At 39.7% G+C, this 15,926-nt stretch overlaps 2 protein-coding genes across 2 annotated transcripts in view; both read right to left on the minus strand.

Annotated features, from left to right (window-relative positions):
• The window catches only part of zgc:85777 (acyl-CoA/acyl-ACP dehydrogenase), a 48,564-nt gene extending 39,609 nt beyond the window's left edge, over positions 1–8,955 (minus strand). The window contains exon 1 of the mRNA XM_036953413.2: positions 8,696–8,955. Coding sequence (XP_036809308.1) covers positions 8,696–8,878 — 183 coding nt within the window. The 5' untranslated portion in view covers positions 8,879–8,955. The remainder of the gene's footprint in view (positions 1–8,695) is intronic.
• A 373-nt stretch (positions 8,956–9,328) lies between these two features.
• On the minus strand, positions 9,329–10,716 carry gngt1 (G protein subunit gamma transducin 1). The gene is made up of 3 exons (XM_021572654.3): positions 10,644–10,716; positions 10,234–10,332; positions 9,329–9,838 (listed from the first exon to the last, which is right to left on the minus strand). Exons 2-3 carry the CDS (start codon positions 10,327–10,329, stop codon positions 9,710–9,712), a joined length of 225 nt encoding a protein of 74 aa, XP_021428329.1. The 5' UTR covers positions 10,330–10,332; positions 10,644–10,716; the 3' UTR covers positions 9,329–9,709.
• Between the last annotated feature and the right edge of the window lie 5,210 nt (positions 10,717–15,926).

The raw sequence follows: 15,926 nt of genomic DNA on the forward strand, positions 1-15,926 counted from the left end.
CAAGGAGGGATAGCAACATACACAGAACTGGCTCCTCTACCTGCCAAGAATAACAAACAGACCTATAACCTAAGAGTACAGGACAGGTAGGCCTACTGTATAACCTACGAGTACAGGACAGGTAGGCATATAACCTACGAGTACAGGACAGGTAGACCTACTGTATAACCTACGAGTACAGGACAGGTAGACCTACTGTATAACCTACGAGTACAGGACAGGTAGACCTACTGTATAACCTACGAGTACAGTACAGCTAGGCCTACTGTATAACCTATGAGTACAGGACAGCTAGGCCTACTGTATAACCTACGAGTACAGGACAAGTAGGCCTATAACCTACGAGTACAGGACAGGTAGGCCTACTGTATAACCTACGAGTACAGTACAGCTAGGCCTAGTGTATAACCTATGAGTACAGGACAGCTAGGCCTACTGTATAACCTACGAGTACAGGACAGGTAGACCTACTGTATAACCTACGAGTACAGGACAGGTAGACCAAACTGTATAACCTACGAGTGCAGGACAGGTAGGCCTATAATCTACGAGTACAGGACAGGTAGGCCTATAACCTACGAGTACAGGACAGCTAGGCCTACTGTATAACCTACGAGTACAGGACAAGTAGGCCTATAACCTACGAGTACAGGACAGGTATAACCTACGAGTACAGAACAGCTAGGCCTACTGTATAACCTACGAGTACAGGACAAGTAGGCCTATAACCTACGAGTACAGGACAGGTATAACCTACGAGTACAGAACAGCTAGGCCTACTGTATAACCTACGAGTACAGGACAGGTATAACCTACTGTATAACCTACGAGTACAGGACAGGTAGGCCTACTGTATAACCTATGAGTACAGGACAGCTAGGCTTACTGCATAACCTATGAGTACAGGACAGCTAGGCCTACTGTATAACCTACGAGTACAGGACAGGTAGACCATACTGTATAACCTACGAGTACAGGACAGGTAGGCCTATAACCTACGAGTACAGGACAGGTAGGCCTATAACCTACGAGTACAGGACAAGTAGGCCTATAACCTACGAGTACAGGACAGGTATAACCTACGAGTACAGAACAGGTAGGCCTACTGTATAACCTACGAGTACAGAACAGGTAGACCTATAACCTACGAGTACAGGACAGGTATAACCTACTGTATAACCTACGAGTACAGGACAGGTAGGCCTACTGTATAACCTATGAGTACAGGACAGCTAGGCTTATTGCATAACCTAGGAGTACAGGACAGCTAGGCCTACTGTATAACCTACGAGTACAGGACAGGTAGACCTACTGTATAACCTACGAGTACAGGACAGGTAGACCATACTGTATAACCTACGAGTGCAGGACAGGTAGGCTTATAATCTACGAGTACAGGACAGGTAGGCCTATAACCTATGAGTACAGGACAGCAAGGCTACTGTATAACCTACGAGTACAGGACAAGTAGGCCTATAACCTACGAGTACAGGACAGGTACAACCTACGAGTACAGGACAGGTAGGTCTATAGCATACGAGTTTCTTTCTGGGATTGTACAGAACAATAACACTATACACACACTACATTCACTCCAGGGTAAGGCATGAGTAACAAACCTGTGAGAAATAAAGCACAGTATAATCAAAATGGCCAACAGACAGATATGAGCAGAGTACGGGTCCCGCTCTTCCTCTGCAATAAATGCACAATTTGACAAAGTTCAAATCCTGAGGAAGGGAATGGGGAGGATCTGCTAGGTCTTAGAAAGGGAAATGTCCATGTCTACTGGGACTATAAATCATACATAAAGGTTATTTTTGACTGGTAAAGTTGCATACCAGAACAATTTCACAACACAGAGCTGTGAATTATAAGTTGGGGTCAAGAGCACTGTCAAGAACACTACTTTCCCCTGACATGGCTGTGTTTCACACCTAGCTGGGCACAGTGCAATAACATTCCAGTAACATCACTTAAACATGTTTTCAGGGCAGTCATCATTTCATGACTGAGCCAAGGATTTGAAATAGAGTAATCTCAGAAGTTGTACTTTACTCTAAAATGGAACATAGGTTAGAACAGGTTAGAATATTCTGATTGGATTTGCAATGTGATTATGAACTTCTGACCTTGTAGTAATTAAAGGATTTTTTTGTGTGCCACTACCAAGTTTACAATGCACGCAACCCTCAACTGTATTCTTTTAATAAACTACAGGTCCTATTTGTCCCACTGGTGAGTTGTATTCATATTGTTTCTCATTTCCTTTTAGATTTATATCCTTCCCATCTTCCGCATGTTCGTTTATTTTCAACCTCCCTGCATCCTTTGAGGTTTAAGTCACAATAGAAAACAATTTTATTTCCATTTACGTCCCTGTCTTGATTTCCTTCTGTTTATGGGCTCTCTGTATTTTTAGCTCTTTGTCCCCGGTGACTGTCTAGCAAAGCGGAAGGCAACCATAGTCTTATAGGGCTGCAGGTACTTTAGAGGTTAGCCTATGCCTAGTCCCAACCAGAGCCATATATTTAGACAGTTAGGCCAACTTTTTGAATATTGTTCTAATTCTAGACATTCAGTTACATAGCATTGTTTAAATATTCCCCATATAATGTTCATGAGGAGCTAACTAGGCTGCCATAGAATGTTGTCGTGTTATGTAAATGCATCATAATGCTCATTCTAGACATTCCGTTTTATAGTATTTAAAAAATATATATATTCCATTTTATGTTAATAGGGTGCTAACATGGCTGCCATATAATGTTGTCGCGTCATGTAAATGCATCATAATGCAGAAACCACATTGTCCCAACTCATGGCTCTGGTCCCATTTAGGCATCATACACCTGGCGCAGTCACACATGATAAACATTCAAGTGGAACGGACAGCGTTTTAGCAACATTAAATCTTATTCAAATATGTTCATATACACCCACAGGAAGAATAGGACACATTTTTTACATTGTCTAACAAGCGAGCACTAAGATATGGTTAATAAATTCTTAGAATGTTTGGGAATGACATATCCACCTCATTTTCGAACGTTGCTATGGACACAGCCAAACAACAGAAGTGATGGATTCGACTTACGCTTTATGTCCCTAGCGCAGCACACTGGTGGCAAACTTGCAAGAGTAAATCATTTGAAAGAGTCTATTTATAGAGAATAAAATTCTAATTTGATACTTATTAAATTCAAGTTTGCTAACGTTAGCTACTTACTAGTAGGCTAGTTCTGTTGTAATAATAACATTAGTTGTGTTTTGTCAGAGTTAAGGCCCGGGCCATCCACCAAGCCAATAACTACCACGATAACTAATGATAAACAATAGGCTACATAACTATAAAATGTGGGTGAGCATCCACACTAGAGGAAAGTTGATAGTTTATTGATCTACAGTCCTACACCAGTTAATCAACACATCCTACGCACTGCTATTAATTAGGTGGTAACAAGACCATTCATGAGGTCTCTTAACACACAGATACTGGTTCAGACCATTCAGTGCTTTCAGGGTGTGTTCATTGTCATACTGACAATTGCAAATAATACATCAATGCACATGTAGGCCTAATTAAAAATAATATAGTAACTCATATTTAATTGTAGCAATTCGACAACAAACACTTTTTAGCCTACGCATATTCTTAGGTCTACAGTATGTCATTGTCTTGTTGATCAAGTGATTTCCATAATTATTTTGTTTCTTCTTTTTCACTGTGCTCATCTCTGTCTGTCCTGTGCAACTATTTGCAAAGCATCAGTGCAACAATGTTATCATAACCGGCCAAAAGTGATCACACCAATGCACTTTTCTATGCTGTTGGCCTGTTTTACATTCAGCAATTAAAAGAGCAAGCCTGATTCTTTTCCCAAATAAGCTATTAGGCCTAGTATAAAACAATTATTTAAAATGTCCTGTCGCTTTTGTAGCTTATAGCTTTTCCTGGGATTTCAAGAGAAGAGAAACGGCCTATTGCGGAGAGGCTTGCGTAGCCTATTGCCTGTTGCGCATGGGAACAGCTGGAAAGTGGTGCTAGTGATGTGTAGCCGAAGTAAGAAGCTAAATAGAGGCTAGATATTAGGCGATTCATTAGCTAAATATTAGGGCTATAGGCTACCTGTCAAAGTGCAAGAAAAACAAGTAATCAGATTATGAAATGGCAGATCTGTAGTGCATTCCTCCAGGCTGCGCTCTGTGTTCCCCGGCCATGCAAAGCTCCACTATTGATTAAATCCAGTGGCGACCCATCATTCAGGGAAGGTGGGGCTATTTTGAGCACCACCTGTTTTGAGCTCCACATTTTTTGCAAAAAAATAATAAATAAATACAATGACAAAATTGGGCTTGCCTGTTTTCGCATGTTATTTTGGCATTAATGTGTCACATATCAGTTTGTAAAAAATGTAAAAAACATATATATATATAATTGAGTTAATAAAGCCGCAAACAAACACAGTCTCTTTTTTGTCTTCTTGAGCAAGGCAGCTCCAAAATGCAGGTGTTTCTGCCTGGCTCAGTGCTTTCTGTGGTGGTGGGGCAAGCAAGCAGAAAATACGGAGTGTTGTGCCGTGATTGGCTCAGTGTTCTGCCACTCATGGGGAAACTACGTCACCGCGAAGTGTAAGGGGAGACCTCTAAAATTCTCGCCCTTTGGCTGCTGACATAGCGTTACATTAAAAGTGGCCATCCAAGAAGGATCAAGGTCATTTGCCACAGATAAAATGACGTCAAATCACGTTATATTTATAGTAGCTTTGATTGGACTGATCATGTCAACATCATACTTTCAAAATCTTAGCTAGCAGTCATCATAATGAATCACAAATTATAGACAAAACGTATCGGTGCTCATTGGCCATTGGACATAAACATTACACAACAAGTTGGAAATCACAAATTCAACAATGAGTGGTTTGGAAGGACGCGAGCACAGCACAAGGTGAGTACAAAAATGTATTGTACGCTGCTGCATAAATTATGTGAAATGCCAGGGCAATATGCATACTGTAGCTAAGAAAGTAATAACGTTACTACAGTAAGTGTATGTTGTGTAGTAAGCTGTTAGCAGCCCATGTGCCTCACGCTAATAATTTGGTCCCCTTTCACCTCTTAATTAGCCTATAGCCTGTTTTAGAGAAATGTCATCATCGAATATTGTAAGAGCTTTCATTGTCTGCTTATATGCCCCCGTTATTTATCCTACGGTTCTGACTTGGTGTACAGCGCGAATACTGTAGGAATGGCCCATGTTCTGAATTCTGCCACTGGACATTTTGAAAGTGCTGAACAAATAATTAATCGAAATTACGGATTGCCTCTTGTCCACTCGTCGTTCCCTTATGCCATAGTTTGGTACATCAATTGTCAGTAGAAACCACATTTGTTTAAACAAGTCAGCCATAACAGCTATGTTTTTTTTAAAAGGCAGTAAATGAGGCTGAATTAACTGTTTAACTGGCAGACAAGGCTCCGTGGACAGCCAGAAGGCAAGCATCCCGGAGTCACTTCTTCACTGTTGACATTGAGAAGGGTGTTTTGCAGGTACTATTTAATGAAGCTGCCAGTTGAGTACTTGTGAGGCATCTGTTTTTCAAACTAGACACTAATGTACTTGTCCTCTTGCTCAGTTGTGCACCGGGGCCTCCCACTCCTCTTTCTATTTTGGTTAGAGCCAGTTTGCGCTGTTCTGTGAAGGGAGTAGTACACAGCATTGTACCAGATCTACAGTTTCTTGGCAATTTCTCGCATGGAATAGCCTTAATTTCTCAGATCAAGAATAGACTGACGAGTTTCAGAAGAAAGTTCTTTGTTTCTGGCAATTTTGAGCATGTAATCGAACCCACAAATTGCTGATGCTCCAGATACTCAACTAGTCTAAAGAAGGCCAGTTTTATTGCTCTTTAATCAGAACAACAGTTTTCAGCTGTGCTCACATAATTGCAAAAAAGATTTCTAATGATCAATTAGCCTTTTAAAATGATAAACTTGGATTAGCTAACACAACGTGCCATTGGAACACAGGAGTGATGGTTGCTGATAATGGGCCTCTGCACAACTATGTAGATATTCCATTAAAAATCAGCCGTTTGCAGCTACAATAGTCCTTTACAACATGTCTACACTGTATTTCTGATCAATTTGCTGTTATTTTAATTTAATGGACAAAAAAAGGTGCCCTTAAAAAAAAAGGGACATTTCTAAGTGACTCCTAACTTTTGAACAGTAAAACCTAGGTAAGGCCAAGGTTTTAGACTAGAACATTCTTCTACCTAGGCTACAACACCATGTAATGAGGAATATATTATTGTTATCAAGTCAATACAAAATTGTTGTCTAGGGCTGTAAACTGCAGTGATGTAGGACATTTGAATAACTGCTCATACCTGCTGTTTTGTTTCATGTCGAAATAACTGCATAGGCCTACAGCCTAGACCTGATCATGCAACCATTTGGATCAGTTTGGGTCTATTCTCAACAGTTTAGAAGGTCCAGAAAGGTACATTAGCAGGCTACTCAGATGGTGTATTTTGTCAGGATGTAGCCCAGTGTTAAGATAGGCCTAATATATGAAAATATGGGCTTCTCCTTTCCAACTCCCCGCCTGCTAATACTGTAGCCTATTTTACATTCAGCAAGCAAGCAAAAGCACTCATCTCTCCTCCAATAGGCTATTAGTAGGCTAAAGAAAATAAGTGTCCAACAAGCTTTTGCATTCTGGTTTTTCCTGGGACTCAACAAGATTGAAAATGAATAGCCGTGGCAGCGGAGAGGCCAGGTGCGTAATACCATAACAGAACAATTAAGACAGACTGGCTCCAGATGTAGCCTATAGCCTAAGTTAGAAGAATATGTGTAACGGATGTGAAATGGCTAGCTAGTTAGCGGTGTTCGCGCTAAATAGCGTTTCAATCGGTGACGTCACTTGCTCTGAGACCTTGAAGTAGTGGTTCCCCTTGCTCTGCAAGGGCCGCGGCTTTTGTGGAGCAATGGGTAACGATGCTTTGTGGGTGACTGTTGTTGATGTGTGCAGAGGGTCCCTGGTTCGCGAGGGGACGGTCTAAAGTTATACTGTTATTAGACCATAATTGATAAGCTCAATGTTAAGCTTAATACTGCAGTGACAATATCTAGTCAATTTACACAGAAAAATAAAAACATTAGCAGGACAGTAATAAGGTGTATTTTGTCATGATGTATTAGCTAACAGAAACATTTGAATGCTGGGACTTCTAGTGACGAGCATATGAATTATGATAATGCGCGAGCAGGGAAGAATTTGTATCCATAGTTTCCGCGTTTGGCGGAAATGGGTGGAGGCAGCAAACAATGTACCATGTCAGCTGTGATTTACAACCTGATAGGAATATTTTTGGGACGACCAACAAATGTATTGGTTAATTATATTACTCATGTATTGAACTGCATCCATCTATTCTGCCAACAATGCCTTACTGTACATCATGGAATTTTTGGTCAAATAAAACCAATTAAAAAAAAAAAACTCTTATGGTTTTGTGGTATAAACAGGGAATTTTATTTTTTTTACTGATATTATGATTGTTTGTTTCATCATAAAGTAGTTAAAACACTGTCAGTTCTACTTTAATGATTGGCTAAATTCCACCTACTGGTCAGGTTTAATGCAAAAAGTTAAGCTTATGGGCTTGTTCGACATTGCAGCTGACAGTGCAGGCGACTGCCAACTGACTAATCTACAAATCACCTTGCATCATAAATAATCATTTGTTCTTAACTGACTTGCCTAGTTAAATAACTACTTATTATTTGTAGACTAGTCAGTCAGTCACAATTTACCCAAGATACATTATGGTTTTGATGCTCTTGAACACAGCCTATAACTCAAAACACCTGACATACCTGTAGCACTCCAGGACCAGGGTTGCCTTCAATAAGCCTGATGAATATTCAAGTACAGGTTTATGAAGCAGATTCTACTCAGGGATTAAACAACAGGCAAAAATCAAGAGGTAGATTAATTTGACAAAATTCCAGTTATAAATGCATTGGGACAATTGTGTATGAATACGACATGTGCTTGATGCTTGGCAGGTTGAATGAATGACATTGAAATATTGATTGACAAAAAAATTCACTGTCGCTGACAGAAACACGGAGATGTTTGTTTCAACCACGCTGCAAAATGTTTCAACCATAACGAGGGCTACAATTGTAGTGCAATATTTCATAAATAACACTAATAGTTGGTTGTCTATAAGTGGTATAAAACGAATCTGATTGATATATAACTACAATAACAAAGTACTGTATCTATGTCAAATTCAGACAAACGTCACGTGAGTCAGTGGATGTTTGTTTTTTTCTCCCACAAGGCTGTATCCAACTAATGCAGCTTTTTCTGTTTTGTTCAGGTTGTGGTGCTTGTAATATTGCGAAATATTGTCGTAGGATAGAACTGAAACTTTATTCAGATAATACGAATAGAAAGGGTCGTTTGTGTCGAGTTAGCCTTTCTGCTAGTGACCTCTCACCTACTTTCATGGTCCTTAAAGTGCGATTATCATTTGCAAGTTATACCACCAATATTCACCTCCACGAAAGCTATATTATTATTAACTTTGTGTGAAATTGAATCATGATTTTATTATTATGTGGTTCATTGTTGTAATGGTACGCTAACTAACTGGCTACCAGTCTTGCATACCTTTTTAAGAGATTCCTTCAACGCAAAATGCTCTGGTGTGTAGAGTAAATGATCAGCCGTTATCTCTGAACCACTGGCCGTTTTGGGTTTAGATGAGACATTTTCAGACAGCTTCCTTGTACTGCTTAGCGAGGTTAATTTGGAGAAATGACGGCTTACTACCAAATTCAGTCGCTGAGCCATTTCTGTGTAAGTAACAGTTTATGTTGTGTGTGCGTCAATGAGCTGCACATGCGCAACTAGTAGTGTCACAGGCTATTGCCACGTTCAAAACAATTGGGAACTCCGAAATCTCCGATTTCTGTGCGGGCCTTTTCTAGAGATCCGTCTTTCCGACCTGAAGATCACTGACGTCATGATGTGATTTCGTATTTCTTTCGAGTTCCCAGTTGTTTTCAACGCGGCATAAATGCAGTAGTAGGTCATGTCAGACAAAGTAGAAAGCTGTAGGCTAGAAAGTGGGAGTTCATGATGTTCAGGTGAGCTACCCATAACATACATGTTCCTTACTTTCATAACTACTTTTTTCCCCATTGATGGCAGATTTGTCAATACCATCTTGTGTCTATAAGCATGTGTCTATAAGCCTGTAAAAGTACTCTGTCTTTCACACAACATTCGGGGTGACTTGTAGTTGTAAACAAGCTCATTTAATTACTGTGGTTTTGTCTAATAATGAAACAGATGGTGCACACTCAGACTATAGACAGTCTCATGGGAGACAAGCTCTTTACTGACAATATAAACCATCCAACAAACCTCTGACAATAATTCCAAAAACAACCCTTATTTCCTGCATCACTCCAAGGAGGGATCACAATCTAGAAGGATTCATTTACATGGTTTCATGAGATTTAGATTTATTTACATCTGTTTGTTTTTTTTACCATCTCCTCTCGGTTAGCTATTGGTGATCCAGCTATGTTTCCTAGGAAGGGGGCATGTCCTTGGGCACTAGAGAGGGTCTAATCAGTGAAAGAAAAGCTCCACTGTCTGTTCTGACTCCTGTCCTCTTCAGCAGACGACACATCCACCTTTCAACTCCTTGAATGGGTTCTTGTCTTCTGCGATGCCTTTGACCAGAGTGTCCTCTTCTACACCGGCCTGAACCGCCTCCATAAACTCAGTACAGCACTTAGACGTCTGTCATACAAAAGAAGGGTTAACATGTAACACACACAACTGTAATATCAAGAATGCATTTACATTTTAGTCATTTGGAAGACGCTCTTATCCAGAGCGACTTACTGGAGCAATTATGGTTATATGCTTTGCTCAAGGGCACATGGACAGATTGGTTTGAATCCCCGAGCCAACTACATGAACAGCGACTTTTCAGTTACTGTCTCCTGACCGCTAGGTTACCTGTCATTACAGTCTCTTTTGATGACCAATCCATTCTACTTTGGAACATTTCATGGCTTTTATCCATGTTTAAAATACAGTGCAAATGTATTACTATCCCACTTATTATTATTACATAGATATTACTTTTACAATTGGAAAAATTCTCAATCAAAGTAAGGTGTCAAATTTACCATCCATCTCTCAAGCTTGACTTCAATCTTCTTTTGGTCTCTTTCCATCTTAGCCTTATCCACGTCTGTCAACTCGTCCATATTTATCACCGGCATTGTCTGTCAAAGAATAAAAATACATTGTTGCCAAAGGGAAGGTAAACATATTCTTAAAGAAGAGCCACACTCACAAAAGCTATTTTAGAATGTGTCTCGTAGAACCATGACAATCATCATTGTATGCATTAGGTTGCGTATCTTTTGTTATTTTGTTGATTAGGGTTGTGGATATTATTTTATTTTATAAAAATTGCCCCCAATACTACACTCAGATGATCCATTCCCTATGCTTGCTAGATTAATTAATGTAATAACGCCAATTTATCAAATATTTATATTAATTGGAAAAAATACAAGAAAAAAATACTTACTGTGTTTTACTGGTAACTGTCTTCCACCCCTGAATACTGCCAGAGAAATCTCTCTCCTCTCCCTCAATCCGGGTTATAAAGTAATCTGCATAAACATCCTAATCTCTTAATCTGATTAAAACTATGCCCTTTAATCCAACACTGCAGCATCATAGTAGAGGCCATAGGGCCACTCCCCAGGTGTCTGTTATGAGTCTCTTGTTTAAACCACATGGCTGTTGTGTTGTTATGATGTCTAAGAATTGCGATGAGAGTGGAAGAATATGAACAGGATGTGGATACCAACAATATTTTGCCTGTGATTCTCTTCACTGTTCCAATGCAGATATGGGTCAAGGGGAATGACACGGCAGTTCAGGTTAGCATGACAAGAAGGCTAATCTGAGTTTTCAGTGCAGATAAAAAAGCATAGACTAAGGAAAGATACTACAACAGATGGATCCATTTTAGACATTTTATCAGATACTATTATCCAGAGCAATTTACAGTAGTGAGTTCATACATGTTGATACTGAGCCCCCATGGGAATCGAACCCACAACCCTGGCATTGTAAGTGCTACCAACTGAGTCACATGGAACCATCATGTGTAGAGAGATGTGTAGCCTATGGATCTATTAGCCTACATTTTCTATGGCTTTTAGATGTAGCAAGGTTACATGTCAGTGCAGAGGGAAAATGCAGACAGAAAAAAATGTGTGGGAGTATGGAGCTTGCCAGCTTGTAGTCCTAAAAAAAATCAAATGAATGGGGGGGAAATGGGTTTTGGAGGTTAACACAGGCTTATGAGATCATATATGTTTTGTTCTATGTGTTAATATCAGTCAGTTAACATGACCTTTATGAATTATGAAGATTTTATGTGCATTATCTTTTTTTATGTTATTACATCAACTCGAATTGAATTAGTCGCATTCACATATAGCAGATGTTATTGCGGATGTAGCGAAGTGCTTGTGTTCCTAGCTCCAACAGTGCAGTAGTATCTAACAATTCACAACAATACAAACAAATCTAAAAGTGAAAGAATGGAATTAAGAAATATATAAATATTAGGATGAGAAATTTTGGCGATTACAGCCTCGAATCTTCTTGGGTTTGACACTACAAGCTTGCACACCGGTACTTGGGGAGTTTCTCCCATTCTTCTCTGCAGATCCTTTCCATCTCTGTAAGGTTAGATGGGGAGAGTTGCTGCACAGCTATTTTCAGGTCTCTCCAGTAGAGGTCAACCGATTATGATTTTTCAACACCGATACCGATTAATCGGCCGATTTTTATATATACATTTGTAATAATGACAATTACAACAATACTGAATTAACACTTTTATTTTAACTTAATATAATACATAAATAAAATTAATTTAGTCTCCAATAAATAATGAAACATGTTCAATTTGGTTGAAATAATGCAAAAACACAGTGTTGGAGAAGAAAGTGAAAGTGCAATATGTGCCATGTAAAAAAGCTAACGTTTAAGTTCCTTGCTCAGAACATGAGAACATATGAAAGCTGGTGGTTCCTTTTAACATGAGTCTTCAAAATTCCCAGTTAAGAAGTTTTAGGTTGTAGTCATTATAGGAATTATAGGACTATTTCTCTCTTTACCATTTGTATTTCATTTACCTTTGACTATTGGATGTTCTTATAGGCACTATAGTATTGCCAACCTAATCTCGGGAGTTGATAGGCTTGAAGTCATAAACAGCGCCGTGCTTCAAGCATTGCGAAGAGCTGCTGGCAAACGCAGGAAAGTACTGTTTGAATGAATGCTTACGAGCCTGCTGCTGCCTACCACCGCTTAGTCAGACTGCTCTATCAAATATCAAATCATAGACTTAATTATAATATAATAACACACAGAAATACAAGTCTTGGGTCATTAATTTGGTCAAATCCGGAACCTTTAATTTCGAAACAAAACGTTTATTCTTTGAGTGAAATACAGAACCGGTCTGTATTTTATCGAACGGGTGGCATCCCTAAGTCTAAATATTACTGTTACATTGCACAACCTTCAATGTTATGTCATAATTATGTACAATTCTGGCAAATTAATTACGGTCTTTGTTAGGAGGAAATGGTCTTCACACAGTTCGCAACGAGACAGGTGTCCCAAACTGCTGCATATACCCTGACTCTGCTTGCACAAAACGCAAGAGAAGTGACACAATTTCCCTAGTTAATACTGCCTGCTAACATGAATTTATTTTAACTAAATATGTAGGTTTAAAAAAATATACTTGTGTATTGATTTTAATAAGAACGGCATTGATGTTTATGGTTAGGTACGTTGGTGCAACGACAGTGCTTTTTTCGCGGATGTGCTTTGTTAAATCATCACCCGTTTGGCAAAGTAGGCTGTGATTCGATGATAAATTAACAGGCACCACAATGATTATACGAAGGACAACGAAGGACAAGCTAGTTAAACTAGTAATATCATAAAACATGTGTAGTTAACTAGTGATTATATTAAGATTCATTGTTTTTTATAAGATAAGTCTAATGCTAGCTAGCAACTTACCTTGGTTCCTTGCTGCACTCGTGTAACAGGTGGTCAGCCTGCCATGCAGTCTCCTCGTGGAGTTTTTTATTTATTTTATTTCACCTTTATTTAACCAGGTAGGCTAGTTGAGAACAAGTTCTCATTTACAACTGCGACCTGGCCAAGATAAAGCATAGCAGTGTGAACAGACAGCAACACAGAGTTACACATGGAGTAAACAATAAACAAGTCAATAACACAGTAGAAAAAATAAAATAATAATAATAACAATAATTGTAAAAAATAATCTATATACATTAGTGCAATGTAATCGGCCATAATCGGCATCCCAAACTGCCGATTACCCGATTGTTATGAAACTTGAAATCGGCCCTAATTAATCGGCCATGCCAATTAATCGGTCGACCTCTACTCTCTAGAGACATTCGATCGGGTTCAAGTCCGGGCTCTGGCTGGGCCACTCAAGGACATTCAAAGACTTGTCCCAAAGCCACTCCTGCGTTGTCTTGGCTGTGTGCTTAGGGTCGTTGTGGTGTTGAAAGGTGAACCTTCGCCCCAGTCTGAGGTCCTAAGCGCTCTGGAGAAGGTTTTCATCAATGATCTCTGTATTTTTCTACCTTCATCTATCCCTCGATCCTGACTAGTCTCCAAGTCCCTGCCGCTAAAAAACATAATCACAGCATGATGACGCCACCGCCATGCTTCACCATAGGGATGGTGCCATGTCCTCCAGATATGCTGCTTGGAATTCAGGCAAGGTGATCAATTTTGGTTTCATCAGACCAGAGAATCTTGTTTCTCATGGTCTGAGAGTCCTTTAGGTGCCTTTTGGCAAACTCCAAGCAGGCTGTCATGTGCCTTTTGCTGTAGAGTGGCTTCTGTCTGGCCACTCTACCATAAAGGCCTGATTGGTGGAATGCTGCAGAGATGGTTGTCCTTCTGAAAGGTTCTCCCATTTCCACAGAGGCACACTGGAGCTCTGTCAAAGTGACCACTGGGTTCTTGGTCACCTCCCTGACCAAGGCCCTTCTCCCCCGGTTGCTCAGTTTGGCCTGGGCGGCCAGCTCTAGTAAGAGTCTTGGTGGTTCCAAACTTGTGGACCTTCAATGGTGCCTTGACACAATCCTGTCTCGGAGCTCTACGGACAATTCCTTCGACCTTATGGTTTGGTCTTTGCTCTGACGTGCACTATCAACTGTGGGACCTTATATGGACAGGGGTGGGCCTTTCCAAATCATGTCCAATCAATGTAATTTACCACAGGTGGACTCCAATCAAGTTCTAGAAAAATCTCAAGGATAATCAATGGAAATAGGATGCATCTGAGCTCAAATTCGAGTCTCATAGCAAAGGGTCTGAATACTTATGTAAATAAGCAAATTTTTCTTCATTTTTAATACATTTGCAAAAATGTTTAAAAAATACTGTTTTTGCTTTGTCATTATGGGATATAGTTCTCTACTTATGTAATTGATATGTATTAGGAAATAGGCCTTTCTTCTTTGACCAAGACTCTTATTCAATATTATATCAAATACAGGTCAGGTACAAATGTAGGATCTTAATTTAAGACAGTTTGCTACAGCAAGAAAAGAATACTGCAGCAACAATGTATTTGAATTATTATGTGGATTACAGTGGAGGCTGCTGAGGGGAGGCCAGCTCATAATAATGGCTGAAATGGAGTCAATGGAGTGTTATCAACCACATGGAAACCACATCTTTGACGTGTTTGATACCATTCCATTTACTCCATTCCAGCCATTATTATGAGCCGTCCTCCCCTCAGCAGCCTCCACTGGTGGATTATAATTCATGGACATTTAGTAGAGGCTCTATCAAAGGACAAAATCTCAATGAGGGGGAGAGGACACATTATAAAGCAGCTCATATGACATTTTCTCACTCCACTCTCCTTGTTGAAGCTAAGTAGCCTTGCACAAGCCTTGGCATGTGCAAGCCGGAACGGCTCATAGCGTTGAGGCAGCTTGAGAGGAATTGGGCCATATTTGTACAGTCTTCCGATCTCAGGGTGGACACTAACTACAAGGCCACTGAGTTGGTCCTTTTTGAAACATGTATCTTCATACCTTTTAGAGTTCCCACCGGTTTACATTTCTACTGATGTAAAGAGAAAAGCTAATAAAGTTCACCAAGGCAGATCCTGCATGGATGCCCAGAGTTGTGATTGTTTTTTTTTATTGGCAAACATCCAGATGTGATGGGGACTATGACACAATAAAGAATGACATAAGCTCAATGTGTTAATGTTTTATACTGTATCACTTCCTTAGAGACAAGGCAATATTTTGTAGTGAGTATGTGGACTATTCACACACATACTGTAAATCAATTTAATTCATCTGAATTAGATTTAGGCCTTAAACATGAACCGAATAGAACTTTAAAAGCCTGTAGCCCACATTAATAAATAAACTCTCAAATTCTAGATCTAATCATTTGTTATAATTAATTACTGGAAACCACTTTTCAAAGTAAGTGGTGCAGTGGTCTAAGGCACTGCATCTCAGTGCAAGAGGCGTCACTATAGTCCCTGGTTCGAATCCAGCCTGAATCATATCTGGCTGTGATTGGGCGGTGCCATAGGTCAGCGCACAATTGGCCCAGCACAGCGGTTTGGCCGGGGTAGGCCGTCATTGTAAATAATAATTAGTTCTTAACTGACTTGACAAGTTAAATAAAGTAGAAGAAAAAACAATAATTAACATTGTCGTATGTTATGACATATATGGTCATAAATCTGTTAACAAAT

Source organism: Oncorhynchus mykiss, chromosome 18, assembly GCF_057628025.1.
Source record: "Oncorhynchus mykiss isolate SJ-2025 chromosome 18, ASM5762802v1, whole genome shotgun sequence".
NCBI classification, from domain to species: Eukaryota; Metazoa; Chordata; class Actinopteri; order Salmoniformes; family Salmonidae; genus Oncorhynchus; species Oncorhynchus mykiss.